This window comes from Haliaeetus leucocephalus, unplaced genomic scaffold (assembly GCF_000737465.1).
Source record: "Haliaeetus leucocephalus isolate CR32 unplaced genomic scaffold, Haliaeetus_leucocephalus-4.0 Scaffold0, whole genome shotgun sequence".
NCBI lineage: Eukaryota > Metazoa > Chordata > Aves > Accipitriformes > Accipitridae > Haliaeetus > Haliaeetus leucocephalus.
The window spans coordinates 925,407-952,741 of NW_010972436.1; the positions used below are offsets into that span (position 1 = coordinate 925,407).

General features: G+C 40.7%; 1 protein-coding gene across 1 annotated transcript; it reads left to right on the forward strand.

The window, feature by feature from the left end:
- The first annotated feature begins 470 nt into the window (after nucleotides 1–470).
- On the forward strand, nucleotides 471–19,025 carry ST13 (suppression of tumorigenicity 13 (colon carcinoma) (Hsp70 interacting protein)). The gene is made up of 11 exons (XM_010563986.1): nucleotides 471–536; nucleotides 1,792–1,861; nucleotides 1,971–2,041; nucleotides 2,598–2,664; nucleotides 3,238–3,322; nucleotides 5,311–5,421; nucleotides 6,791–6,893; nucleotides 10,247–10,363; nucleotides 11,036–11,099; nucleotides 13,369–13,469; nucleotides 17,737–19,025. The coding sequence occupies exons 1-11, from the start codon at nucleotides 480–482 to the stop codon at nucleotides 17,863–17,865; spliced, it is 975 nt and encodes a 324-aa protein (XP_010562288.1). The 5' UTR covers nucleotides 471–479; the 3' UTR covers nucleotides 17,866–19,025.
- Nucleotides 19,026–27,335: the final 8,310 nt, after the last annotated feature.

The following is a 27,335-nucleotide window of genomic DNA, read 5'->3' on the forward strand; positions in this document are numbered from 1 at the left end:
TTTTTTCTAGGCAGCAATATTTTAGTTGCATAAGCATTTTAGGCCATTATGGTTCTCTTCACTTGTTTGACCTCTGTTCCAAAAATAATTCTAATTTTAGTAACACCTATAAAAATAATATTTAGTTCTGTCTTAAAACATAAGTTACATTTTTAAGGAGAAAATCCATTTGAGCCAAGGAGGCAGCTTTTCCTTGTGAGAAAGGGTGTGTGGGTGATACATGATGTGCGTGAGTACAAGTCACAGTGGAGTTCTAGGTGAAAGAGCCAACACACACAGTGTGTGCATTGTGTTACACTGAGAAAAGCATGGTGGATGCGTGCTTTTTATTTGCTACTTTTACAGTGAATTGGATCATCATGTTTTGTGTCACAACAAAAAGCTGAGATTATCAGCAGGATTTGAATCAGTAAAATACATGTCACTATTTTGATAATCTTACTGTTTTGTTTTTTCTCTTCTCTATTTTGCTGAAAAGTATGGGAGGCACAATACCGCCTGCTCCAGCCAATACCTCCACAGAGGAGACAAGTAAGGTGAGATACGAAGAATTTATCATTGAAAACTAACACTTGGACTCTGCAAAAATTACTGAGGAGGAGGAGGGGAAAAAATTGCTGTCAATTTTCACTCAAGTAGGGTGGTGAATATGCTAGGGTGAGTGAGTGTGACAGTTCAGTCTGAAGCCTGCCCATTGCACATTGTAGATGACTTGTTACAGATGGCTTCCTAGTTTATTTCAAGTGTTATCATGCTCCATTTCCCTAATCCTGAATGCCTGATGTTCTGTGCAATGCAAATGCTGAACAAAGTCTTGATTTCTTTTTTTATGTTCACGTTGTCTGTTTATGCACCTCTTCTGTAGTCATAGTGGATTAAATTATAATCCTTGCATGAGAAGAAATATTAGCAAGCATGGTAAATAATGAACAGGTGAACTATCAACTTTTTAAGGCAGTATTGTGGAAGAGGTTTTTGTTGTCTTTTTTTTTTATTTGTTTTAAGGGAAATAATAAGTTTGGCTTGTAGATATTTATAGCAGGATTTTCCCAAGCTTGAAATTCTTTTGGAAAAAGTAGAATTCTTTTTTTTTTTTTTTTTTTTTTTTTTTTTAAAAAGACACAAGATGCTGGAATTACTGGCTAGTTAGAACCGTATGGAGGGATTGTGTGCATGTAGTGAGTATAGTCTGTGACACTGAGTATGAAGACAAGCAGCTTATGTCTGTGATTAAAGCAGGATGTGCTAAGTTACAGGATTCGGCGGAAATTGATAATGTAGTTAGAAGCTGGTAGGAAAATATTTGGAAAAAGCATTCTAAGTATGCATAAGTGGCAAAAATCTCTGACCTTGGCAAATAGAAACAATATTTTAATCATTGACACCAGTGTATTGTTCACTGGTAGAGAACCTTAGCTTAATAGTCTTAAATTGAGAGAGGTTTTGATCCAGAGAATGTGTGAGGGAAGGCAGGAAGATTGGAGGGATTGGTTAGTAATCATGGCAAAACTGGTTCTGAGTTGATTGATTATAAAATTACACAATTTGAAGGACAATAATAGACGTTCATGGGTCAGAATTTGGGCTCTGAATTATTTGCATGCATGATAGACTTAATCTGAGAGGAGGAAAAAGGAAGATTTGTATCTTCAAAAAATAAAAGTTTAGCTGTAGAGCAATCTGATGTTTTGGAGATTAATTTTGCATTTTCTGATGCATTGTTGTTTATTAGAGTGGGAATAGAATATCAGTCAGAAATAATGTATGCTTACAAATACATTTCTCTTTCAGGGCAAAGCAGAGGAACAGCCAGAGGAGCCAGTTAAATCACCTGAACCAGAAAGTGAAGAGAGTGACTTAGGTGTGGAAAATAGATGACTTTATCCCATTTTGCCAATTTGAACATGATTCTGGAAATCCTCTCTACGTTTGTAGATGTAGCTTAATCTTGCTTTTTGTTTTTCCCTCAGAAATTGACAATGAGGGAGTGATTGAACCAGACAATGATGACCCTCAAGAAATGGGGGATGAAAATGTGGAGGTAAACATGGTGTTTTCAATGTCTGTGGGAGTAGGAAAGATAGGGAGAGGTTTTGAGTTTAGACAAGGATAGCAGCTGAGGGGGGATGAGTACGGTATTAGCTAAGTAGCCAGCTTTTGCTTTGGCTCTTTCTCCTAAATAGAAAACTTACTGGCTTAAAACCACAGTCTTTTCTTATTCGAGGTTAGAGTCTGTCAAAGTTCAGTGAGGAAAATCAGTTCAGAAAATACCAAAAAAATGTATCAAAATGCCCATGAAAACTAGATATGTAGAAATCTGCCATTATTCAACTTATCTTTTGAGCATTTTCTAGCTAAAAATAATGGTGGCTAATGTCTTCAAGCTGAAAGCAAAGTTGGTTGGTTTTTGGGGGATTTGTTTTGTTTTGTTTTTGGGTTTTTTTTTGAACTATGATTTCAGTGCAAATTAAAAACAAGATTCTAGAATCAGAAAACTGGAGCTCCCTTCTTTGGTGCTGTCTCGGCATGGTAATTCTGGCTTGGACTCTACAGCTTTTGGGTTTTGTGTGCGTCTTTAATTTTCTTTATTTTCTTAGGTAACTGAAGAGATGATGGATCAAGCTAATGAGAAGAAGATTGAAGCAATAAATGCTCTAAGTGAAGGTGATACTTTTTTAGTACATATTCAAGGACATTAGGTTTGGTTCTCGTTATTAAAAAAAGGAAATAAATATCTTGGACCATTTTGAATGCTTTCAAGGAAGAGAAGAACCACTTCCTGCTGGATACCCAAAAACTATCTAGAACATGAAGGCTTCTTTAAGTACTGTCTTCCCAATGTAGCTATAGTTCTGGGCAGGGCCAGGGGGAATGAGGTACTGCAGCATCTTAATTACAAATTGATCATTATAGTACTCCCCTACGTATTATGATTAGTGTCTCTAGTGGTTTGTCTTAATGCAGTGAAAAGCTGTGTGATGAGGAGGTGACTTCCTATTTGATTGCGTACAAAGTTAAATGCACAAATTTAACTGGGAGAAGTCTCTCCTCCCCTCCAGCATTAATTTTGGATTTCTTACTTCAGTAACATAGCAAGAGGAAGAAATTGATTTTGCTTTGTTGATAATGTTCCATTTAAGAAGTGCCTAGGGACATAACACCCTGTAAGGCAAGTGTGGCAATTTGGATGTAATTTCATTGCGTAATGATTGAAACTTTACTGATACTCGTATTTAGGTGAACTTCAGAAGGCTGTCGACTTGTTCACAGATGCTATCAAGCTGAATCCTTGTTTGGCCATCTTGTATGCCAAGAGGGCAAGGTGAGTCATTATAAGGTAGTGATTTATGTTTCTGCCTGTTCTGTTATTTTCCTTAAGGAACCTAAATACAATGGCAACTTGAGGATCTATGTAAACTTAAACCACATGAGGGAAAGAGAAAAGTACACTTCACACGTTTTTCTCTTATATGTGATTAACCAGATTTGCTGAAGCAGCTGTATAAAGAATCTTGATAATAGAGTAAGTAACAGAGTGATGTTCCAAAATGCATTATGGTAATAGAGCTTTTGGTATGTTGAGTTAGAAAAATGTTGGATAACAAACATTTGTAAAATCTGAAGTTTATTCTGGGATTAAGATGATGATTGAAATTGTGTCCTGTTTAGATGCAAAGTTAATTGTGGATCATGTAAACTGTCTTCGTGTTGTACCTGCTAAATGAATTCATTCACTGTGAAGTAGATCTTCTTCTGTTCAACAGTCCTACATTTGAACAAGACACATCTATTTCTCAACTCATTCAATAACCACCTGACTGCTAATTACATCTACCAGACTGCAGATGATGCACTGGGAACACTGTCAGATCTGATGTGTGGTAACCCTAACTTAATAATGCACAAACATATTTATCTTCCTAATTCTTGAGGAAGGCTGGGCACATATGGGTTGCAGAAGCAGAAGTTCCCACAGATTTTTTTTTTTGTCCTCCTTTTACACAAAAAAACCCCCACTAACCCTGGATGATTTATAGTTTAGTGGATCTTTTGAATAGCAAGGTATAATTTAAAAGTTCAACTTTTGATGACTTTCATGTGATTAACTAGTGTTATATTCTAGTACACCTTAGCTGGTACATGCCTTGCTGGTTTTTTTTCCTTTCCATATAAAAAGCTTTTGCATGTAATACCACTTGTGTGCCTTAATAGACTGTTGTTGTTGCCAGATCTTCTCAGGACTGGGATTAGCAATGAAAAATAAGAGTGTTAGGAGAAGTTTAAAAGTTACCTCAACTTGGTCTACTGAAGAAATAAGCAAACAGTATATTAGGATATTGTAAAACCTGCAGCGTAACAGCAGTGCTGATCAAGTGCTGCGTGTAATCCGCTCCTCTGGACTTTGGTTTTGGTTCTGGGGGGTTTGTGTTTTTGGGCAGCTGGCAGCATCAGAATGTCTCTCATTGGTGGGGTGTAGCTTTGAGATGGTTTCCTGACGTATTGTCCAGCTCTGTTTCTAGAAGAGAATGTGTGACTTTGCTTAATGATGAAGTTACTTACAGGCACTCCAATTGCTGATAAGTTGTTTCCAAGTAGATGTAAAAGGACAGAAGTTCTGACTTGGAGTATCTTGAGTATGAAGTGCTGTTGTCATTTCAGGAATGTTTTTTTTAGTGTTTCCTTCAGAGATTTTTAATTTGAAATGAGTGAACCTCCTAAAGTACTGCTCTACTAGTTAATCTGATATGCTTGTGTGTTGTAAAATTTGCAGTTATTTCACTTAACTGAGAAGGGATTGGGGCTACTTTCTGGGTTTGTGTTATGTTTTGCCTCTTTCAGTTTTGATGACTCATCTCCTATCTGCTTTTGTAGTTTCTGATGATTCTAGCCATGATCCTTGTAGCTTGCATGATAACTTGTGCTTCCTTTGTCTTACTGTTTTAAAGACTGTGTAATATGGCATGCATAGTATTATTGTTTTGTTGAAATTGCCAGTTGCCGTTGGCTGTAGACTCCAAACACTATGGAACTGATCTGTCCTTTGCACTTATGCATCCTTTCCTTGTACACTGAAGTTATTCTTGCTGGCAAGGTTTGAGTCTGAACGATGAATGCTTTTGCTGATTCACCTACAATGGTGGGGGTGGAACTAAATTTCAGTGACTTCATTATCACTACGAAATCTTTTTAAACTCAGCTCTTCCAATGTATTATCTTGCTAGCTTGCCTGTTAGTCATCCAAAATTATTTCCAGCTTAAGTTAGTAACTTGGTATTTCAATATGTACAATAAATGTTCTTGTTCCCACAGTGTTTTTGTGAAACTACAGAAGCCAAATGCTGCCATTAGAGATTGTGACAGAGCCATCAAGATTAATCCTGACTCGGCACAGACCTATAAATGGAGGGGGAAAGCACATAGGTAATGAACTGCATCTGTACTTGATATTGTCTTTACTTGGGGGGGAACAGTTTTGTTTATGCATTCTCCCCTTCTCTGTGTCTCTGAACTGTCTGTTTTGTACCTGAGAGCAGTAGCCATGAGCCAAGAAACCATTGTGCTGAGTGTATGGCTTACAGGAAAGAGAGGATAATGGCGATTTATTGATGGCAGTTTGAGTAGTCCTTCTGGCACTGTCTTTTCTTCTCTTTTTAAACATCTCTTCTAATGGCTTACTGCTGTTCTGTGTATCATTTTCTAATCATTTGCTAAAAGTTCTAGGACTGGGTTTTAGTTGTCTGGACGTGTTTTGTTTTCACTTGGTTCAGTTTTTATTTACTAACCTATAATTCTAAAAACATTTTTCTGCTGCCCTTATTTCATTAAATCCTAGAGCTCTTTCACATAGTAAATTAAACTGCCTAGTTATTAAGGGAACCATTTGTTGCAACTGAAGAGTGGTATTAAGCAAACAGCATAATTATTTAAAATGGCATTAGGCCAGTGTGCATCCCCCCAACTAAACTTCAACTTTTTTTTTTTTAAATGACAATAAATTAGTTCCCCCAAAATAAAATGACACCTCTTATGGTCTGTATAAAAGTGGAAGGAGTAAGTGCTAATAGCACTTACCAAAGAAAAAAATGTATCTTAAACAGTGTTCAGAGAGTAGTTTGTTAATTTCTACAGTTTTAATAAACGTCATGGAACCTGAGAGTGAGAAGACTGGAGCATAGTTTGGATTAACAGCTGTCTGTAAGCAGAATTGCTTTGACCATTTAGGAATACCGCCATTTTCTTAAATTTGTCAAGAGTTTGTATAAATGAGTAGTGAAGAAGTGCACGCAGTAGCTTGTATGACCTCTTCAGCTAAGACATGGTGCATCCAGTTAGCTAGAATGTTTGAGTGCTGAGTAAAGAGTCCACTTAAGCTTGAGGTAGTAGTAGTGTAGACCCGTACAGGACACTGAATGTGTAGTTTTACACTGAACATGTGCCTAGTGGTGCAGAGTATTTTAGTGTGCCTCACGTGTTTAGGTAGGGTACCTTCTCCCTGTTAGACCCTTCTTGTTTATAGCAAACAATGACACTGGTTGATTGGGGGGGGGTCCCCCTCATTGTTACTTCAAGTGAAAGTTATTGTAAGGGTATGAAGCAAGCAAGTATCCTAATTAGGGCATCATAGTGTGCAGGTTACAGAAAACATCATGATTATTAAATTCAAACTTCTGTAAGTCTGTATAGCTGCAGGTAAAAATACTCAATGCTGCATGGTTGTAAATATTTTGAAGAATTGCAAGAGTTCAGTTTGTTTTTTTCCTTCTGAATGTTGGTGTCTTCTGAATTCCAGACTTCTGGGTCACTGGGAGGAGGCTGCTCATGATCTTGCATTAGCTTGTAAACTGGATTATGATGAAGATGCTAGCGCCATGCTGAAGGAGGTGCAACCAAGAGTAAGTGGGGACTCATAATAGTGGTCACTCCTCTATTTGTTGAAGTGACATTGCTGCCTTCAAATTCTTCCAATATGTATTGTCTTGTGGGAATGTGTTCATGTGTCATCTGACACTTCAGACTGAGTTTATAAATACTTCTGTCTTCAATCATAGCTGTTTATGGCTGTGTGTAGAGAAGTTGAGTCTCTGGGGCTGGGCATGTAACTGAACTATGAAATAGTAGGTTCCTTTTTAAAATCTTAACAGCAGAATCTGAAGCAGTTGAAGTTTGCCAGCATTTTAGAATCTAGACTAAAAACATTCAGAAGAGCAAGAGAATGCTGATAATGGATTTTTCCAAGATGTTTCTGAATTGATCAAAGCTTCATCCTAAACACATTTTACAAAGGAAACATTCTTTGCTGTGATTTGTACTTTCATTAGTCTACCCCATGAGGGCAGCGTAATCTCTAAGACTGGTTTTCAGCTTTTCTCAAGCGGTTGACCCCAGCATTCTTCTAAGGAAGAACTTTTGTATAACAAACGTAAGACTGTTGATAGCAGGCTTTTTTTCATCTCTTTTGCATATTCCTTTAAAGTGGTTGACAGACCACAGCTTGCAGCAGTTGCATTGTATTGGGTTCACATGGCAAGGTTGGGGGGAGGTGGAGACTGCAGGGCTGGCCTCTTGCAAGAAGAGACATGGGGCTGCCCCTGTGTCAGACAGTCGGTTCCAGGTGGCTCTAAAACAGACCCACTGCTGGCCAAAGCTGAGCCATCAGTGATGTCGGTGGTGCTTCTGTGATAACCTATTTAAGAAAGGTTAAAAAATGCAGCACAGCAACTGTGAGAGGGAGGAGTAAAGACAAAAAAATAAGAGAAGCAACCCTGCAGACACCAAGATCAGTGAAGAAGGAGGGGGAGGAGATGCTCCAGGTGCGGGAGCAGAGATTCCTCTGCAGTCCATGGAGAAGACCATGGTTAAGCAGGTTGTCCCCCTTGAGCCCATGGAGGTCCATGGTGGAGTAGATACCCACCTGCAGCCTGTAGAGGACCCCATGCCAGAGCAAGTGGATGTGCCCTGAAGGAAGCTGCAGCCTATGGAGAGTCGACACTGAAGCAGGCTCCTGGCACAAACTATGGCCTGTGGAGAGGAGAGGAGCCCATGCAGAAGCTGGTTTTCTGGCAGGAGCTGCAGTCCATGGGGGCCCATGCTGGAACAGTCTCTTGCATAAGGACCGTACCCTATGGGGAGGACCCATGCTGGAGCAGTTCTTAAAGAACTGCAGCCTGTGGGAAAGACCCACACTGGAGCAGCTTGTGAAGGACTTTATCCTGTGGGGGGAACCCCATGCTGGAGCAGGAAAAAAGTGTGATGAGGAGGGAGTGGCAGAGGTGCAGCATTATGAGCTGACCACAGCCCCTATCCCCCTGTGCTGTTTGGGGTGTGGGGCGGAGGTGAAAGAGTGGGGAACAAAGGAGCAAAGTTGAGGTTTAGGAAGAAGGTGGTTTTAGTTTTGTCTTTGTTTCTCATCATCCTACTGTATTTTTAAGTGGCAATAAATTAAATTAATCTTCCCCATGTTGAGTCTGTATTGTCCATGATGGTAGTGGATGAGTGATCTCGCTGTCTTCAGCTCAAACCAGAGCGTGTCCATCTTATTTTCTCTCCTGTTGAGAAGGGGGAGTGAGAGAGTGGCTTTGTGAGCATCTGGGAGCCAGCCAAACTTCACCCACCACATGCATAAACATTCCTGTGTCTAATAGCTTCAGCTTTCAGTTTTCCTACCATGTCTTTGTAGAAGACACTGTCTCCAGCAAAACAACAATGGAAACCATCTTGCAACCTATTAGTCTTCTGTATTGGAGACTATTGATCCATGGTAAATGTAATTAGGTCTTAGGTCTCAACCTTTTTTATAAGAGGTATATTTAATGCTTGGCTGAAAGGGAGCTTTTTATTTCCCAGTTAATCTGCCCATGCACAGAAATAGCAGAGTATGTTTGTGCTATATTGATGTGTAGTTGCCAACTGTATGGGAATTTGTGTATGTAGCTCAAGGGAAAACATATGATCTTTTAATGGGTGATTTTTTTTTTTTATTTTTAATGAGTGAAGATGATGTGTTCACCTAATTTATTCACTTGCAGCTTTCCTGGCACTTTTTAGTTTGTAGCGCTTTCAGCTGGAAGTCGGAGTCAAATTCTAAAAATGCTTAGTTAATTTTGAGAAATACTTAGAAACAATGAAAATCAAAACTTTGAAAACTCTTTATGTTTCATTTAAAAAAAGAAAACAAACCAAAACACTTACCTCTCTCTTAATGAACTATTGAATGGCTGTAACATAAGGTTCTGATAATGTGTACTGCATTCAATATCATTCAGTCTTGCTGCCTGCAGTGTGCTTTCTCTGGCAGATGTACTTCAAGAATGATGTGGAATGGAATGCCTGTCTCCTAGCTAAAATAAGTTGTATTGAAACTTCACTACTTATAAAATCATTTCTTCCTTTAAAGAGTATTCTGAAAGAATAGAAGAGTATCCCTTGTAGTAGTAGTTAGTATCTCTGTTCTTGAACCTTGATTTTGCTATGTTTTTTAGTCACAGAAGTGTTACAGGGTAACCATCATACACAATTTGTGAAATCATGAATGGTTTTTTGCAATGCTATATAAGGGTATGTTCCGTTTTCAGGAAAGCGGTGCTACAGTTAGTGCTCGTTGTAACAACAGAACACTGAGTGAGGAGCCTTGGGGGTTCATTGCTAGCTACTCTCTTCTGTTGGGGCTGCAGATTTGATAGACTTGAGAAGCAGCTCATATGGGAAGCAAACTTTCTGCCCACCAGCCCTGTCTTGGTTTGGTTCAGGAATTCTTTGGTCTGCTTATGTCTAGCTGTATATGCTGCAAAGACATCTGGAACAGCAGTAACATTATCCAAAAAGTGTGTGTGCAAGGGGAATTGTAATTCCCCCTGGTTGTGCCAGTGGAAATTCCCTTTTCTGGGGCAGTTGCTGGTTTTAGCCCTGGAGGAATTAATATTTCAGCATAAAAGCACATAGGGATATGGAATGATAACATATTTAAGTTCTAACTATGGTGAAGTCCCAGAGCTCTATAGCAAAAAAGTATACTAGAGTGCATGTTCTGATGAATCCAGTTAGGGCTGAGTAGACATGAATAACTGATTGCCATAGAGGGGAAGGAGTAAATGGCTCCTAAAACAAAGGGGCTTTTAGGAATTGAAGTCAGATCTTGTTTTTAAGAAGTGGTAAAAGCAGATGGTTATGCTTACATGTATTTTGTATTGAAATACATTGTGTGATATGCTAGAAATGTATATTAAATCTTGGTATTCTATTGTAACAGGCTCAGAAGATTGCAGAGCACCGCCGAAAATATGAGCGGAAGCGTGAAGAAAAGGAAATCAAGGAAAGAATGGAAAGAGTGAAGAAGGCACGGGAGGAGCATGAGAGAGCGCAAAGGGTGAATATTTAGGCTTTAATATTTCTTAATAATTTGAAGTGTCATAGTTATTTTGGTTAAAATGAATTGCAGAGAAGAATTACTTTTGTTTTAAGTCTTAGAATAAAATTTTAGAGAGTTGATTTCTGTTTTGGTTACTTGACCAATAATGAAATCTGAAGAAGAGGGCATTGTACTGCATCTGCTTTTATTGCTTATGACAAAAACAGGCTCTGGAATCTCTACTAATCCTGTATTTCAAGAAGTCAGTTATTGTATGACTGTACCAGAATAGTTTTCACTTACAGCTCCCGAAGTGGGAGGCTTTAAATTCAGGATAATACTTTGCTTCTCTTCCTCGCTTCCTGACACAGTTTGCTTGCTTTTTCTTCATGCTTTACTGATATATTTTAATATGTTGGGCGTGGGAGTTGGTTCTAAAAATGTAAGTTGAGGAGCTAAAACAAATCATAGAGTTCATATTCAGTAAAAACATACTAAAGTAAAAGTAGCCACTGCTATTTCTTGTCAGCGGTTTTGTATGTAGTGAAGTGCTTTGTTTGTTGCAAAAGCCTACCTGCCTGAAAGAGTCTCAGCTATTATTTTTTTTTTTTTCTCCTAAAACTAGTTGAGCAGTAGAAAACAGGCTGCAGTTCCATTGCTTTGTGTGGAATGATGTGCTTTCATCTGCAGGAGGAAGAAGCAAGACGACAGGCAGGAGGAGCGCAGTTTGGTGGTTTCCCAGGTGGCTTCCCAGGTATTTTATTTTTAAGCACCAATACCTGCAGTAGAGGTGGCTGTTGTTTCCATGTGGAATATTACAACCATAGTTTTTATAGCATTTGTTCTCAAGACAGAGAGAAAAATATTTTAGGAAGTTTAGAACTTGTTGTGGTGGGTTGACCCTGGCTGGATGCCAAGTGCCCACCAAAGCTGTTCTATCACTATCCCCCCACCCCTCAGCTGGGCAGGGGAGAGAAAATATAACAAAGGGCTTGTGGGTTGAGATAAGGACAGGGAGAGATCACTCAGCCAATTACTGTCATGGGCAAAACAGACTTGACTTGGGGAAAATTAACTTAATTTATTGCCAATCAACCAGAGCAGGGTAATGAGAAATAAAACCAAATCTCAAAACACCTTCCCTCCACCCCTCTCTTCTTCCTAGGCACAGCTTCACTCCTGGATTCTCTACCTACACACACACACCACCACCACCACCACCACCCCCCCCCAGCAGTGCAGGGGAGCAGGGGTTATGGTCAGTTCATCACCTTGTCTCTGCTGCTTCATCCTCTTCAGGGGCAGGACTCATCACACTCATCCCCTGCTCTAGTGTGGGGTCCCTCCCACGAGAGACAGTCCTATACAAACTTCTCCAACGTGGGTCCTTCCTACGGGCTGCAGTTCTTCACAAACTGCTCCAGCATGGGTCCCTTCCACAGTGTGCAGTCTTTCAGGAGCATGCTGCTCCAGCGTGGGTCCCCCCTGGGGTCACAAGTCCTACCAGCAAACCTGGTCCAGTGTGGGCTCCTCCTCCATGGGGCCACAGGTCCTGCCAGGAGCCTGCGCCAGTGCAGGCTTCCCACAGGGTCACAGCCTCCTTCGGGCACCCACCTGCTCTGGCGTGGGTCCTCCCTGGGCTGCAGGTGGATATCTGCTCCACTGTGGACCTCCCTGGGCTGCAGGGCGACAGCCTGCCTCACCATGGTCTACACCATGGGCTGGAGGGGAATCTCTGCTCTAGCGCCTGGGGCACCTCCTTCCCCTCCTTCTTCACTGACCTTGGTTTCTGCAGGGTTGTTTCTCTTACATGTTCTCACTCTTCTCTCCGGCTGCTGTTTCTGTGTGCCCTGCAACTTTTTTTCCTTCTTAAATATGTTATCACAGAGGTGCTACCACTATCACTGATTGGCTTGGCCTTGGCCGGCAGCGGGTCCGTCTTAGAGCCAATCACACTTGTCTACAGAACTGTTTGAGAACTAATGGGAAGAGGGATGGGATTCTTTCTCTTAAAAGAGGATTGATGCTGGGTAGGGATTGATGGTAGGGAAGACAGAAATCAGTAATGGTGGATAACGGAATGAAAGGATTTAGGTCTGAGAAAACAAAGGTGCAGTATTTGCTTAATAATATGTGCTGCAAAACTAGTATAAAAATGTTTTCTAAATTACCCAGGGTGCCTTGGACCCATTCTGCTTAAGAACAGTAGTTTTAAAGCTGAAAATTTGGATTGAATACTAGGGAATTCTGTGCTGGTTGCAAACTATTGTTGAACAGAATAGTTTCTCAAAGGCCATAGTGCAGTTTACCTTCTAGAAAAGCTGTCCTTGAACAGTTCCACAAAAATGAGGCTTTCAATGTTATTTCTGGGTGCAATAAACGGGGAAGAAACAAGAGTAAGTACTAATGCTCTTGGAAGATCGAGATGTAGTCAAGGTAGGCTGTGTGCATGCTCTAGCCCAATCAGCTTGTCAGGGGAACCAAATGAAGACCGTATGTACCCTGCTCAGCACAGCTGGAGTAGCTGCTGATTAAGGATTCAGAAACAGAACCTCAAGCGTTTTGTTTCAGAGATTTTTTTTTTTTATATATTTTGCGGGGGGGGGGAAGGGGGAACAATTTCTGGAAACCGCAAGTTCTTGCCAAACATGGAATGTGCCTGGGACATACTACTACTGATCTGCTTTTGCCCTGAATTGTTCACCCCAGGCATTCAGACTCCTTATGTTCCTGGGCTTGAGACCTATCTGCTTTAACCAGAAAAATAACTGCATCTGTGTACAAGGTGCTAGAACTCATGACAAGCCTCCTATTGAATTGGGTTAAAAACATGGATGAAATAAAACGTAGGCCTTCACAGAAAGAGAAGGTGAAGACCCTGCTTTCTGTTCAGTGAACCAGCTGTAGCCTTATGGAAGATGTTACTTTAGAGGTGTGGCAAAGGAAGTATGTCTTGGTCTCTCTCTCAGGCTCCTGTATAGATGAATAAATGTTTTTCATCATGCATTCTTTTGGGTTTTCAGGTGGATTTCCTGGGGCTATGCCTGGAGGTATGCCAGGAATGGCAGGTATGCCAGGTCTCAATGAGATTCTCAGTGATCCAGAAGTCCTTGCAGCCATGCAGGTGAGTATTTGTTAAAATCAAAGCTAAATGTTCTGAAGGAGGGAAGAACAGTGCATGTGAGCTAAGGGAAGGAAGAAAGATGTGACCTTCTGGATAGCAGTGGGAAGCTTGCTTATTTCTGTTGTGAAATTCTCTCCTTGTGAGTGTGGCACCAGACTGTCTGGAATCAATGTTAGCTATTTTTCAAGCTGTGATGGGAGCTTAATTAAAGATGTGCACCCTCCCCCCAGACCCATACATGCTTATGATAGGCAAAACTATGTGCTATACAGTGTTATTCATCTCTTGAGTCTCTTGAGTTATTATTTTCCACACAGTATAATCACTTGCTCCTTTTTTGAATGCACACACATTGTGGCAAGATAATTACGCACAAACAAAAAATGATTGTTAATATTGTTGCAACACAATTTATTACAATGATATTGAGATGATAATTGCCTTTCTCTTAGGGGATTAAGTGTTTGGTTTTTGCCAGAAGCAAAGTAGTATCAGAATAGTTCTGCATCTGGCACTTTCATGTTCAGAGAGCTTACTTCCCCAGTGGGGTTGATTAATTGCTCCATGTCATGCCTACTTTTACACAAAAAAAGTATTCCAGCAGATTAAATAGAACATATCTGACAACATCAGTTTTATGGGCAGGTGGGCTAGGAAAAATCTGAGCTATATAGTACTATTTGCATACTAATATGATCAAGTATAAAAGTGTCTTGTTGCTCTTTCTGGATTGCTGTGGTTAAACTAGAGTTACGTGTTGTTCTCACCTTATTGAACAGCTATGGTCCCCATCTCAATAACAGCATCACAAGGGACCTTTATTTGGTATGCCCTGTAATTGCAAAGGTGGCATCACTTTCCATGTGAAAGTTCAAGGGTTCCCTTAATGGTTGCTGGTGTTTGGGAACACACCTTTCCTTAGGCTGCCAGAGTCAGCAATGTTGATTTGCATGCAAGTAATCCAAAAAAAACCCATGACTTGTAGTTGTATTCACTACCTGGCTAATTATGCTGTAATACAGGAATTTGAAATTGGAGTTGCCAAAAACAGAGCTTTGAGGTTCAGCTAAATATTAAGCGCTTGCCACATGCCTTGTGAGAAGACTCCACTGCATGCTCATTATATATACCCCAACATACTGTAGGACTCTGTTGCAAGGATGTGTGTTGGTGGTTTTTTCTGATAATGCAGGCAGGCTTTAACATGTAGAACCTGTCAGCAAAGCTTTGAGTCTCTTGCTGACCTCCTTGTACAAACCTTACATCTAGATATGATTATTCAGTGTTTTACCTATGTCTGCACTGCTGCCTCTTCCTAAAATGTCCAACTGACTACGGTCTGGTCCTCTCTGAATTGGCAGTGTAAGCTCTAGTCTTAAAAGACAGTAGTTTCTGCTGCTTGGTTACTGCTCAGTGCAGCTATGGAGTATGTTGATGGATAATGGTAGCTGCCAGCTCTTACACAGGTTATCTGAGGTATTAGGAAAAAGTCTGCAGATACTGCATCACACACATCTCTCCCAAATTGCTAATATTAAGATACTATTTTAACTCTCAGGACATAGAAGCTTTTCATAGTGAGCAGTTCTTCCTGAAACTGGAGTATTTTGAGAGTAAAGACCTCCTTCTCAGTCTCTTTAGACTTAGTGACTATCATCTCATCTTTGAGACTGTTCTCCATGAGCTAATATTGAAATATGCCTGAGTCTGTTAACATCTCAGTAAACCTTACAAGTGTGTGTGCCTGAACATGAGCTAGATAAAACCAGTCATGCTGTCAACTTCAGCTTGTCATCTGTAGAAGCAACCAAAGAACCAGATACAGTTGGCTATGGACATCTTTATAGAAGTCATTGCTCGTCATTGGCATAAAGATAAGAATCTTTGCAAACTAGTATAAAAACTTGTTTCTTGATGAAGATTTCAGGTTCTGTTACCTGAAGATATATTGTCTTCAGGATATTTCCTTTTTCTTTTTTTTAATTGTGGCTGATAACTAGTCTTTTACATAAAAAAGACTCCAGGGTGGCAAAACTTCTGTTGCATTTCTTTTCATAGCTTCCTAACGGTAGCAGTTGTGACATTTTGCAATGACTTCTAATGCGTGTTGTTTTAGCTCATTTGCCCCTGAGCTTTCTAGTCTCCAGAGGAATTGGCTGAAATTTTTGTGTGTGTGTTTCTCTTATTTTACTGTTTTGGTTGTCTGGAGGGTTCTGTGGTACTTCCTGTCTTGCATGTGCAACTGCTTTCTCTGGACACAAGGTGATGTTTGTGTTTTGGAGAGCTGTCACGGGTCAAATATAAGTTCTTATCAAAAGGAGTGATGTGCAAGACAAATGTATGGAGTCCTTATTTGACATGTAGTCATATGTTAGACCCAGATTTCCACCAAAATGTGTAAGTTGGAAAAAGTTACCACTATTCTTTTTTCCTTCAAAGTATTTTTCAACCTCCTGAAACTAAAGACCTAGAGCATTACAAAACTGAATGTTTCACTAATGCCATTTATACAATGGTTCCCATTCTGCCTTATGTACTAAATATTTCCCTATGGAAATGTTGATATCCTTAGTCTTAAACTTTATTTTGATAATATTACTCATCAGTGTGAAACCTTGGATGTGTTAATCATTTTTATAAAGACAGTCTAAGGTTGAGGGCTTCCAGGGAGTTGCACAAGTAAAGAATATTTTACTTGCTGTGAATTCATAGAACCATAAAACACATAGCATAAAATTGGATATTTAACTTTCATTTAGGTGTGCTTTGACACAAACCAGTGACTCAGCTTAACTCAGCTTTTTGTTCCGGATTCATATACATGTGAAAACATAGGTTTAATAACATGACACAATCTTTATAGTTTTATGCCCTGTTTTGAAATAAAAAATACAAGAAGTTTGAGGTTGTGAAAGTCTGCTTTTTTTCTTTGCATAGGAATCCTGTAAAGTGGAGAAAATATATCTAGTGTCTGTTTTCTGAACTTCAGCATCCTATTTTTCTTAGACTTTGCAGATTCCCTTTTGTGAGGGAGATGAAACACTTGTAAATCCTTCTAACAAAAGATAAGATTTGACTTGTGGTTCCCAACATGTATAAAAAGTGACTCAACCATGTGGGTGATTTCAGTGGAGTCCACACCTACCAAATGCAATTTTGGATCAGACTTGTTAAACAGCTTTTGTCTGTCTGATACTAGAATAGATACAGGATGGTGGTGGTGTAGCATAGGCAGCTCTGAGGACACCAGTTGGTTTTTGATGGTTTCCAGAGAATACAGCTGTGGTAGCATTGGGCTAGAAGCCTAGGGAAGATGGTATCTTTCAGTGAAACTACTTAAATGTGCTAGGAAGAACAGCAGATGAAATTACAGATAATGCAGATGATTTGTATTGGATGTAATAAACTGCTTGCACTTCAGCTGAATTAAAGATGACTTTTGAATCTTTGCAGAAGTTATAATAGAAACATTTTCCAGGCTGAGATGTGAAATTGGTCTATACAGATTAATTCTTAAAGGGCACTGTTCAAAACATACACATGTAAAATGAGTAAAACCAGTTCTAGTTCAGTGGAGGCCAAAGGTGTACTAGAAGTATAGAAAAAAAAAAAGTACTAATGCTTCTCATACTAAGTAGGGAAGATTAAGTTGTTATTTTTTTGACCACTGACTTCATTGTGTATATGAGTATATTTATCAACTGCAACACAGTAGTGTGGTGAGAGATAACAAGGTTCTCTTCCAAGCATGATTTCTCAGAGGAGGTGGGGAACAACTGAGAATTAGATGCATTTTTAAAAGCCAAACATTGCCACATCATCTGCTCACAGTTCAGCAGATTAAAGTTTCTGCTGCTAGAAGGAAAAGGGTTGAAAGTGATGAGCAGCAGCTGTTGCTCGGAGGGTTATCCTATCAGGCATGCCACACACAGCTCCTGCCTTCTTTAAAATGCATTTGAAGATGCCTGAATACAAATAATCCAGTACGTGTGGCTGTGTTTGGTTCCTGTGAACTCTTACCTTATTCCCCCTTCTCACACATTGAGTTATTACTGTCACAAGGTCAGTAATGACTCTGGTGTTTACTGATGCAGTGTTAACAACATGTACTATATCATTTGGTTCTCTTTAGAGGCCTCTCACCCAAAACTCTAATCTAGTCTTGCCATGTTAAAAGCAAGACTAGATTCGTGTTGGAACCAAATAACCACTAACATTTGTAGACTTGTTTTATAAATGCCCTAATTTTTTGCTCTTTGTCCTGCAGGATCCAGAAGTTATGGTTGCGTTCCAAGATGTTGCTCAGAACCCAGCAAATATGTCCAAGTACCAGAACAATCCCAAGGTCATGAATCTCATCAGTAAATTGTCTGCCAAATTTGGCAGTAAACCATAAAATCCTTGGTTCTTAAAAATCATATCTGAATGGGAAGGATTGGATTTGGCTAACCAGTGTTGCAATAAAACAAACCATTGTACCTCTGATCCTCTTAAGAAGAGAAATGGGGTGTTGTAAGGAGAGCTGCTCTCTAGCCCCAAGTGTTGACTTTATTCAATGATTGGTTTATAGCACTCAAATTATATTCAGATGACCTAGTTTCAACCATCCCTCCTAGTCCAAGAGTTGCAACCTTTTTATAAGTGTTGCAGGCGGTTTCCTTTGAATGAACACTCTGGTAAGAAATTATAATATTCCAGGAGTGTAAGATAAAAACCTGCTGTTGTGTTGTTTTGATATTTTTTTTAATTACTCAGTGAGCAAAGAGGAAGGAACTTTAACAGTTTAATCCCCTTAGGACAGAGAAGTTGGCCTAGTCACAAATAGCAAAGATGGGACAAGTCTGAAGAATTAACTGGATAAAGCAATTGTCTGCAAATACCAGTCTTTTTTTTTTTTTTATGGGTGACTGACTTTATGTAGCTATTAAAACTATCAGTATAACCATGCTAGCTAGTTACACACTGGAACTTCTGGCAGTACTGCAAATAATGTAATGTTTTGATCACCACAATTGTGCAGCAAAGGTATGGTCCTATCCTTTGCACAACCTGGCATGAAGTACGTATTGCAGAGGCCACAGAGGTTTTGTTACTTGCTCAATTCTTGTCCAGCACCTTTACGTAACATTTTGTTTATCAGTCTGGGTATGGGAAAGCAGCTTACTGTCTGTGCTTGTGCTCCTGTCCTTTCCCAGTTGGCAGGTCCTCCACTGGTTGCACTCGCCCTTCCTTGGGGCCGTGCTTACCAGGTTTCATTTATTTGGAATCTTTAGGGAAGGAATCTTGTTCCCATCACTACCTCTGTCCCACTGAATGCAAGCCATCCAGAACATGTAAATGCAGAGTTATAAATCAGTGAAGGGGAAAATACCCAATGAAATTGCAGCTCTGGGTTCTGTGTCGGTTTGAGTCCTTACATGCTTACTGATTAAAATTTCTTGGCCAAAGTCCTGCTGTCGCTTTAGAGGTGATGATTCTTCCTTCACCACATACTGTAGTCTTCCATCTTTTCTTGTATCCTTTTCTTCAAAAAAAAAAATCACAACAAAAAACCACCAAACCACCCCCACCCCCCAAACAAAAAGCTGTTGTCATGGTTTCATACTTTCATGTTTTTGAGGCTTGTGATATGGAAGAAAAAGTGAAGTAATTGGAGCAGACAGAACATTCTTCTAACATTTGTGGATTAAGAGCATGGGTATCCTTGAAGCAGTGTCTGTGCTGATGATGTTCACTTGATTTGTCTACCAATAAAGACAGTTGTTGCTTCTGTTTGTCTTAGCTAAAACATTATCTTTGTGTGGAAAAATGGCCATAGCTACCTGTTCACCACTTGAGTCTCAACATTTGTGTTACTGTTTTGTAATCCAGTATCTTAAGCCATAACTGATGTTACCATTGTTAAATAAATCTGGATTGGTGTAGGAACTCAGCAACAGTTGCAAAAAATAAATCCCCAAATGCTTTTTCTCATACTAATGACCCTGCAGAATGAAATGTGAATCTTTTTGCTTAAGAAATATAGTTCTGAATACTTCTCTTAGCCTTTAAAAATAAAGTATGGTTTTGAAAAATAAAGCTTTTTGGGTTTGTGTAACTTTCTGATGAAACCTATTTTGCTTAAATTAAATGTGGAAGTGCTTTAATTAAACTGTATATATGACTTCTGGTTTCAATTGGAACTAAATGCTTAAGGGCTTGTCTTCATGACTAAAATGAACTCAAGTTATGATTGAGTGTTACTGTGTGCCTGGCTTTTGGTCACACTCTTGATCTCCTGTTCCCAAGAGGAGATACTTGAAGTAGGTCACCCCTCAGTATAGGCTGAAACTCGACTTCTTCATATGTGCTGTGCATGAATTAGTGTACCTTGAATACAGATTTCTTCCCTACAGTTTCCTGTTACTCCACCTTTAGCTGTTTGTGTCTGTCTACCCCTGACAAGGCAAAAGTAGAAAGTTGCCCCTAGCTAGTAGAAATGGTCCTGTCTGTGTCCTGCCTGCTTGCTTGCACATCAGCTGCCTTTATTCAGAGCTGATTGACTCAAGAAAAACATTCTCCCTAATTTTGGTGTTAGCATTAGCAATCTAGTTGAATTCTTGTTCTTTGGGAATGCACATCCCATGACTCCCTGGGTGTGTGGCGTTTTTTGGTTTCTTAGTGTTATCCAGTAAGGTAATGGAGGAGAGGTCTGGACCTCATCTCAGTTCCCCAACTTGGCATGTGGACATCTAAGCAGCTAACGGGTTTGAACAGAAGTGCAAGTGCAGAAAGTTAACTGCACAGGAGATGAGCAAGGATGATAAGTTTCAAATGTGGGCTATAAGTAGCTATATGAGGAAGTTACTATTTTCAGTGCTTGCTCCGGTATTTAGTGGCAGCTCCTTCAGGTTATTTCCTTCCATTGCAGCACAGAGTAGGGGTGGTTCTTATAAGTACAGTGGCAGTAATCTGCTCAGCTAACCGTTTGACTTGCAAAGCTGCCAGCCTGTACGAAGGGTTCAGCTAGCGCAGTGCGGCGTCGGAGGTGCTGACCCGGGTCTGGGCGCACGTTCTGCAGTTTGAAGGAAGTGGCATGCGGCGCCGTTCGGCCGGTCCAGTGCTATGGATCAGAGGACCTGGTCTGCGCCGGAGAGCACGATGATACACCTGCAGCTGACTGGTGGTAGAGGGTCATAGCCTTGTTATTGTGCGCGTGAGTCTGAGGGGCTTGTCTGTCCTCTGTGGTTCAACTGCTGCCCCAAGGGAAAATAAATGTCGGGTCAGGTGCTGCTTCCAGACTGTACTACTTCAGTGAGCCCTACTGCATAGTAACATGGAGAATGCAAGGCTTGGTGCCTTTACCAGAGTTTTTTTGAAAATTTCTCTTGCTTCGTTGTCGGGCTGTGAATAAAAGCTATTTGTCAATGTGGCTTGGTTTGTCTTGGTTGGAAGGCAGTGATCAGATGGGCAGGAGCCAGACTGGCTCAAAGTTGAGTGAAGGCAGGTGGGACAAGACTGGGCAGAGCAGTGATAGGCCAGAGGCTGAATGGGTCAATAAATTGAGTATTAAAAAGCCACATAAAGGTAAAACCGTGTTGTAGAAACAGCTTGTTGCAAGTGGCCAGCAGTATTATCTATAGTTTAAAATACCTGTCTTTAAATGCCACTTTGTTTTTCTTCAGGGCCTTTGCATAAAGCATGTACAAGACACACCCTTGCATATGCCTGTATATCCCTCTTCTGTGAGATGTAAGAGCAAGTGGTATTGTTACGGGAGCTCGTAGCAACTGCTGTCCAAGCAGAATCCTTCACCCAAAGGGATAGGAGGTTATGGACCTAGCGAGGGTGAGTTGGAGCCGGGTCAGCTTTGGCATATACCTTGCTGTGGATCGTGGCATGCTCCTGACTGGAAGTGTTTGGAGCCCCTTTGAAATCCCACAGGGCATCTAGGCTGAGGGATACTGCGGTGCTTCCAGGGTTGTAGAGCAAGCGGGTTGTTGGAATAGTGGTAGAGGTTAGAGGGTTGTTTCCTTTCATTGGCTGCAGGGTGGTCTGACAGTGGCTGGTACTGGTACAGAAGAGGACTGGCATCCGCGAGCAGGAGGGTGATGCACTAGGAAAAGGGTAGCAGTATTTTCTTCCGATGTCTAGAGAAAGGTGTCTGGTGAACCTTATTCAGAGCTTTGCAGAGGTGGGCCTCAACCTTGCTTCATACATGATGGAGCGAGGGCTGCACTGTAGAAAGTAATTTTGGATTACCAAAGAGCTGAAATGGAGTAAAAATGGCAGCTTCCAAGTGGATGCAGAGACCACTACGTTGAGTACTGCAGGACAAATCATAGGGGGTCACTAGTGTGATATAAGCAAATACAAATACAGAGGAAGCAGGAACAGTTTCCATGTGACAAATTAAGCAGGTCAGGTGGTGGCTGGTGGATCTGTGCTGTGGAGCAACAAAATATTCAGGTGACTTTGGGCTGCAAGTTGTTGATCACCTTGTGAATCAAGAGCTTAGGTAAGTCACATTCTGGTGTGGTCCTCATGAACAGGAACTTTATGTGAGACAAACCTTTCTTTGTCCCCACTGACTGGAGGTCCTACTGAATGTAAATACCGAGGACTTTCCTGTAAATCTGAATCTTGAGGACTACAAAAGTCACAATGTTAACTTGTAATCTTGCTAACAAAGTGTTACTACTGAAGCTGTCTTTGATGTACAAATATGCTTTTGAAATGTATATTGTAGATGGAGGTCTCAGACAAGCTTGAGATCTTGTCAATAAATAAATGTATTTGCAGAATGTGTTATGACTCTCTTTGTTAAGTAACTGGGTAACAAACTTTGGCACTGTTGCTGTTGCACACATTTACTAAAAACAGGATATTTTTAATGTACAAACATTTCAGTGGCTACAAAGACTACAAGTTGCTACTAGGTGTGAAGAAATTAAATGTGAAAGATTACAGGCCAGGGGGCAGCAGTTTATCTTGGAATTTCTTCCTGAAGTAGAGCAGCGGAAGCAGTCAGATGGTAAGCATAATTTTTATAGAACAAAGATATTTGGAAAGACAAGGTACTCAACTGTAAAGTAAATGACAAGGAGGTGAGGTCTAAATCAGTTAATAGTAAAGGGAATTCTGTTATTGAAACCTTTAGTTTCCTAAATCTAATGTTCTCACTCTGGAGGGTAAGAGTTTCTAGAAATGAGTTAGTTTGCATTTTGCATTTCAGAAAGAAAAGCATCATAGCAGAAAAATCAGAGCAGTCACATAACCACCAGTGCAGTGTTTAATAAAATGACCTTTTAAAATAGGCTGAAGGTACAAGTTAATTAGGAAGTCATCAGAATTAGATGGAAAAATACCGAGGTATTATATGGAGAATGAAGTGGCTGAGCTGCTGCCAACTGCACTGCCTCTCATTGGAGAAAATTCATGCTGAAGCTCACCCAGTAGTGTCTAGTTCTCTTGGAAAAGTAAAGCACCAAGTGCCACCTGGGCTTTCTTATTTCAGGTTTAAAAAAATCAATCTAAAAAATGGCTTATTGCTAACAGTTTATAAGGAAAAATGAACACAACTATTGTAAAAGAAGATTTGCTCTAGCTTTTTGGGGTGTTATCCTACAATAAGGAAAAGTGCTTGAGAGAAATAGATTTTCAGAAGCCACATTGTAATCCGTGATATTGTTTCTTTAGTCTCTTGTGTGAAAACTTTTCAAACCAGAAGTAGTAAAAATCAAAACTGGAATGAATCACTAGCCTTTTCGGAAAAAACAGATGACCACAAAAATGTGCAATTAGAACAGACGTTAGATATTTAGGAAGTGCCTGGGAAAAAAAACAGAAACCAAACACCAAGGCACCAAAATTTGTCTTTGACAATTGCTTAGTCTATGTAAAACTAGAGGTGGCTAAGGAACATTTGGTCTGAACTAGTAAGGCTGTTAAACAAGTAGCATAATAGGAGATTAAACTTAATAATGGCAAATTCAAGTAATTTAAACTGAAAAGCATTTCAACTTCTCTGATGTCCCTGAGCCTAAGTGAAGTCTGTAGGGAAAACAGTGGCATTCCAAAGGCTCAGTCAAAATTGGTTCAGGCAAAGCGTGAACACACACGTACTTAAGCAATGGGCTTTTTAATATGTTTGTGATTACAATGCTTGCTTCTGGAACAGGCTGGTCTTTCCGTGGCCTTAGACTTAAGTCCAATCTTGCCAAGTTTGTGTGATCAAACACTGCGCTATTTAATGAATTCAAATAGTCAGCACACACAGTCTCATTTGTTAATCTCCAGTTGCTTTAATCTATGATGTACTGGGAGTATGATGCAGTTTATCAACCTCTTCTGAAAGATAAAGTTTTGCAAGGGATTCAGAAAGTCCTTTTGAAAGTAGTAAATCTGTCTTAACATGTTTTCACTCTCTAATGAATTGAATTTCTAAGCCAAAAAAGGAGATGTGCATTCCTAAATTTTTTTTGTAAATTAATGTTAGGAGAGTAGTAGGGTAAAATTGGTTTAAGTTCGGAGTTCATCCTTTATTTGCTAAGGTAAGACACAGTGCAAAATTTGACCTCTGGAGTCACCAACAGTGTCCTCATTTTTTGTCATGAATCAGAAGCAAAGCTGTGGGCTGGCCGAAGAAAATCTGTCAAGGTTAAAGCTTCTCAAGACCTGTTACCTCTTTGTACAGGAATCTGCAGAATTAAAATTATGCAAACAAGAAATTACTGAGATGCAGTTCATGTACAGAGAATGTGTTCATATTTATAGTTGCTTAACTTGGTTCACTTCTTCTAGGCTTTCTAAGAGAATTGACAAATGGGAGGAAAAGGAGGTAATTTGGGCCTTTTGTCCTTCAGTAAGCTCTGCATGCACGTATTACATGTTTGCCTGGAAACTTGTTGAATTTGCAGTGTTTCTGTGGAGACCTAAGCCCATCTCCTCATGAAACTTTTTATAGGTAGGTTCCATTTTTTTCCCTACAGAGCACACTGGCATGTCATGTTTAACTTAATCTGTAGCGTTCTCCTTGTTTTTCTTGGACAGCTGCACTAGGTCTGTATGTTCCAACAATAACATCAGTTGGTTTTGGAATATTGCAATTGTTGCGTTACCTGTTAATATTCTGTTTTGCAATATGTACGGGGCATAGTGTTGTATGTAAAATGTTGCTAAATAGAATAGGAATAGTATAGAATGGTTTGGGTGCACATTTATGATGGAAAACCAATCTTCAGTACAAACTGACTCTTGGTGAGAGCTTCCCTCTGCACAAGAGGGACGGAATCACAAAGAACAGCAGTAATGTGAGTTTGTGTCCTGCTTGAGGCGTTTCTTCAAAAAGCAGACGTACCTGATTGTGCAAAGTCACTTTGCGTAATTGTTCCCTGGTTTTGTAAAACCTAAGCTGCTCCTGGCTGCTTTAGTGACATGAGATAACCACTGAACTGTGTGCACCTTAATTCTAAATTAAGGTTTGAGTCTTCTGCATGTAGGGGGGTGTCACAGGTGAATTATTAAGAGAAGTCATCATTGTGGGGTTAACTAAAAGGGGTTTATTAATGATTAAATGATGATCAAATGATAATTAATTGATGACTGAATGAAAATTAAATGGTAATTGAATGGTTATTAAGCAATAATTGAGTGGTAATTAAACAGTGATTTGACAATCGTTTAAATTACAATTTAAAAAGTAGACAATGGTCAAACACTCTACTGCTTACTACACTTCTAATAATTAAGCTATAGCTGGATATATATAAACATGCCGCTAGCATACAATATACTTTTAAGCCTAATGTAAAACGTCACTCAGCTCATCACAGATATCAGATGCCGGGTGAGGGGGTCTCAACCTCAAGGAGTAACCTTGAGAGGCGTCCCTGCTCAAGGGGGACATCATCGCCGGGCAGCCCGCTGCTGTGCAGGAGAGCTCAAATACAGATATTTATAGCGTAAAGTGATTGACTCGTAGTCAATCCCCCTTTGGTGTATGTGCAGCTGTAGCGGTTTCAGTTTTGTCTAGTCCCAGCTCCGGCTCGTACTGTTAGCTCCTGATAAGACACGGCCTAAACTCCTTAGTTCCTGAGGAGATACGGCTGAGCACAATTCTCGGGGTTTGCACGGCAGGGCTGATTTCAGTCAGGCATACTTGTCGGTGATGCCTGAACCAAAGTACTGCTCACTCAGTCAGAGTGGGTGCATGCGTCACAGGGGATCCCGTTAAATATATATATATATATATTGGGACTACCAGCGGTATCAGCCTCGCATAAAGGAATCAACAGTTGTGGCCTCTTAGGTTGCTGGTGTCAGCATCTGACATTGGAGCACAGGGATTCTGGAGCACTGCACTGGAAGAATGTTTTTCTCAAACCAAAACACTTGCCTTCGGCAGAGCAGCCTGCGTTCCTTACAGCCCCGCTCCCTCGCAGAAATTCATGGAGATTTTCCTCACAGAAGGGTAAATAAAGACGAGTGGTCTGTTATTAGGCCACCTGATGAAGGCATGCCTTCCCAAAAGGAAATGGCTTATCTGGCGGTGTGGTAGTAAAACTCTTGGGAACGGTGTAACGCGCTCACTGCCCTGTCCGTGTTTCGGTAATGGCTGGCATGGTGACTCCTACCACTAGTGTAAGTGCTAGAAGCTCTTGCAGCTCAAGCAAGAGGCAGCCGGAGAGTTGTCGTCGAAGAACTAATTGCTGCAAATATGAAGAATGAGTTATAAAGTTATTTTGTCTGGTCAGAAAGAGACAACGAAAGATGACGGAGTAACAATAGAAACAAAAGAGCTCAGGAGTAACATGAGACAAAGCTAAGGAGAATATTCATTCTTTAATTATAGTTTTTTCTGAAGTACAGGTGAAGCTAAGGAAAGGGGAAGGATTGTTAATACAGGCAAAACCCTGAAGCTATCTGGAAACCCGTATGTGACATGGGAGTGGGGAAAAAAACCAGGACAGGAACAGACACAGGTGCCACCCCAAGTGATTTTACGAATTGTGGCACGTCCAACCTCATTCCATTCCCTCAGCTGCTTCCTACCCTGCAGAACGTCTTCTATGTAAAAGATTACAAGGAGGCTATAGGATTCTCGGCATCTTTCAAACGGCGCATTTCACAGACTTGTCGCCGTGTGCCCTAACTGCTGCAAGCCGTGGCTACCTCGTCCTTGGGCCGGCTACTCGTGTCCAGCCCTGTCTTTGCAGCACTTCTCCTTCCGTCCCCAGGCAGCAAAGGGAGCGACGAGCCCGGAGATGCTGTTGGTAACGGCGTGCTCCGGCTGCGGGCGCTGGGAAGTCTCTCAGCCGTGATGGCGGAGGAGGAGGAACGGGCTACGGGACGGGGAAAGGAGCAAACACGACAGTTGGGAAAACCAACAGGCTTGACCGGTCCACGTGGAATAAGAAGTAAGGAATGATCGTCCTGAAGAAGTGTTATTTTAAAGCTACTGGACTTTAGGTGGAAGGAGAGGGGCTGAAGTCAGAGAAGGTAGAAACAGTGTTAAGTTAAATATGGTCTTCTCTTCGTAATTAAATGCTTATTTTAAATGTTTGGGAAAGGGAAGCCGGTGGTGGAGAGAAAAGGTGCTACTGTCGTTTCAGAGGAAGGAACAACGGATTTCCTCTGTATCTACCCTAATTCTGTATTTTCCTTAAAGCCACAGAAGTTATTCCAAGCTCCCACGAGGTAAGGTCTACTCGGTGTGGAGAAAACCCCCAGTGTACAAGACCAGATACATGAACAGCACTTCAGATCTCTTCTTCCCACCTCCTTTTCCGCTCTCCAGTAACGCATTCCCCCGCCCGGGTTTGCTCTCTCACAGCTAGGCGCTGGAATTCCCTTCCCACCCCCGCCCCCTCCCGTGGACGCCCTCAG

Bases quoted from the DNA above. Each gene is read 5' to 3' on its own strand.
- ST13 (XM_010563986.1), top strand. From the start codon at position 480: ATGGGAGGCACAATACCGCCTGCTCCAGCCAATACCTCCACAGAGGAG. The intron at 1,862-1,970 runs GTGTGGAAAATA...TTTTTCCCTCAG, and splicing joins AAGTGAAGAGAGTGACTTAG to AAATTGACAATGAGGGAGTG. The intron at 5,422-6,790 runs GTAATGAACTGC...TCTGAATTCCAG, and splicing joins TGGAGGGGGAAAGCACATAG to ACTTCTGGGTCACTGGGAGG.